Source organism: Austrofundulus limnaeus, unplaced genomic scaffold (assembly GCF_001266775.1).
Source record: "Austrofundulus limnaeus strain Quisiro unplaced genomic scaffold, Austrofundulus_limnaeus-1.0 Scaffold96, whole genome shotgun sequence".
NCBI lineage: Eukaryota > Metazoa > Chordata > Actinopteri > Cyprinodontiformes > Rivulidae > Austrofundulus > Austrofundulus limnaeus.
This window is the reverse complement of record NW_013952498.1, coordinates 1158659-1160673: the sequence shown is the minus strand read 5'-3', so window position 1 is coordinate 1160673 and position 2015 is coordinate 1158659. Positions and strand designations below refer to the sequence as shown.

Below are 2015 nucleotides of genomic sequence, written 5' to 3'. Positions count from 1 at the left end.
ACACACACACACACACACACACACACACACACACACACACACACACACAGCTCTAATCTTCAAAGTTCTACATCAGCACTGACAAGACTAAAGAGATCAAGAAGTCTGCTCAACATCTTGTTCAAGTTTCAGAGATTTTTTCAGTCAGGGTTTTTGTAAAATCCTAACAGAAAGTCTCCCTCTGGCTCACCACCTTTTTAACTTGTTTGAAATTCAACAGACTCCCTTGTCATCAGCCTGTCCAAATTCTCTCGTGGCCAACTCTCCTTTCCCTGGCAGCCTGTATCAAATAAGTCCTTGATGCTGGAAAAAAAAAAAGAAAAAGCCAGAATTTGCAGTGTTTATGTGATATTTTTGCCTTCAGTCATTCAAAAAGTTGTGGATTTTTAATTACTATCATATCTATTGTTACCAGTTTGAATGTTTTTCCTTAGAGCTCATTTAATTTCTTTTTCAAGGACTTTCAAATCTCTTCTCCACACTTTTTTTTATTAACTTCGTGTTTAGGAGATTCAGGCTTCAGGTCGTCTCTTTGAGCAGCGTGACGTTAGGAAGTCCGTTGGGAAGAAAAATGGTTGGCTAAATGCTTAATGTGAAATTTATATGAAATATTTTGCCTTAGGTGTATAATTTAGTGCAAGTTGTTAAATTCAAAGTCACAGCTTAGTGTGAACTAACTATAAACCGCACTTGTCTGGACTCAGTGGTTGACACAGTTACATTTGAGCTCAAAGTGAAACCTCTGTTAGTTAATGTAAAAAACAATTGCAGCTCATTCACATGGCACAGATGATAGATAATTTATGTTTCATAATTCAAATGTTGCATCAAGTTTAGTATATTTTACTACAAAGAAACCGTACATGTTTCTACTTTTTGCAGTTGTCATATATATATTAAGTTTTTTAACTTTGTCTTTGACTGTCTCACACAGAGCTCCCTGGTCCTCCCAGCCATGTGTCCTTACTGGTAACCAGCACATCCTCTCTTTGTGTATTGATCAAAGAGCCAGAGGGAAACACCACGGGGCTCATCACTCGTTACAGAGGTAGGTTGGTTCGAATGGGAATAACTTGTAAATGATAGATAGTAGGCTTGGGCGGTATGATGGTATTTTGTTATAYCGAAAATACGGTGAAGGTATTTAAGAATTATGATGGTATGAGTCACATGAGGTGACGCACCAAATTTCCACAGGGCTGCTCTGAAAACCGTGACATAAACATTCTAGGATCTTTCAGAAGACATAACATATCTGACGTGTGTTCTGACCACCTCAGCTCATTTAGAAGACAAACGGAGGAGGAAGCGAGGTTAACAATAGAAAACTATCTCTGAGTGAGTTAGTAACCGTGTTTCCATCAATGTTTTTAATACGCTTTTTTTGAAGTATCAAATCAGAAAAGGTGATTAGAAATGGCTTGATTTGAAAAAACTTCCTCTAATTCGCATAAAAGTCGATACAACCGCTTGAGGTGGCTTTTGGGTTTTTCGAAAATGTTAATGCGCAAAAGKAGAGATGGAAACACATTTGCCGAATAAGTTCTGACGTAGCGAACATTTACCTCACAAAGCTGATCAGCTGTTCCCCGGTTTTGGCTCGGYTGCACCCRCGAATGGCAGCAGGACCCTCCTCCTGCTGTCGGTGTATTCTCTGTATTCCAGTAACGTGAAGAGAATTGCATTTCTTTCTCTACGTCTCCAGACAGCATGTAACATCGCCAAAACTAGTTGAAATGACAGAATAAGTGCAACTTTCCCAATAGTAGCAACGCGTTCCTGATTACTTCCCTCCATGGTCCTGAGATGTGTGGACCCTGCGAGTTTGCAACTTTTACTTCCTGTTTACTACACATATGCATCTGACGTAACTGATTCACTTCAAGCCAGTTGGTGGAAACACGTCTGATTCGCATTTCTTCGTTTTTTTTCCTTTTTGCGAAATTTTAAAAATTCGCTCAAAATTCGAATTAAAATTGGATGAAGACACATTTAGTGACACGCTACTCTCTGGT

General features: G+C 39.0%; 1 protein-coding gene across 1 annotated transcript in view; it reads left to right on the top strand.

Moving 5' to 3' along the window:
* The window catches only part of LOC106520701 (ankyrin repeat and fibronectin type-III domain-containing protein 1), a 43698-nt gene that overhangs the window by 18977 nt on the left and 22706 nt on the right, over window positions 1-2015 (top strand). The window contains exon 6 of the mRNA XM_014012920.1: window positions 935-1048. Within this exon, the coding sequence (XP_013868374.1) occupies window positions 935-1048 (114 nt within the window). The remainder of the gene's footprint in view (window positions 1-934; window positions 1049-2015) is intronic.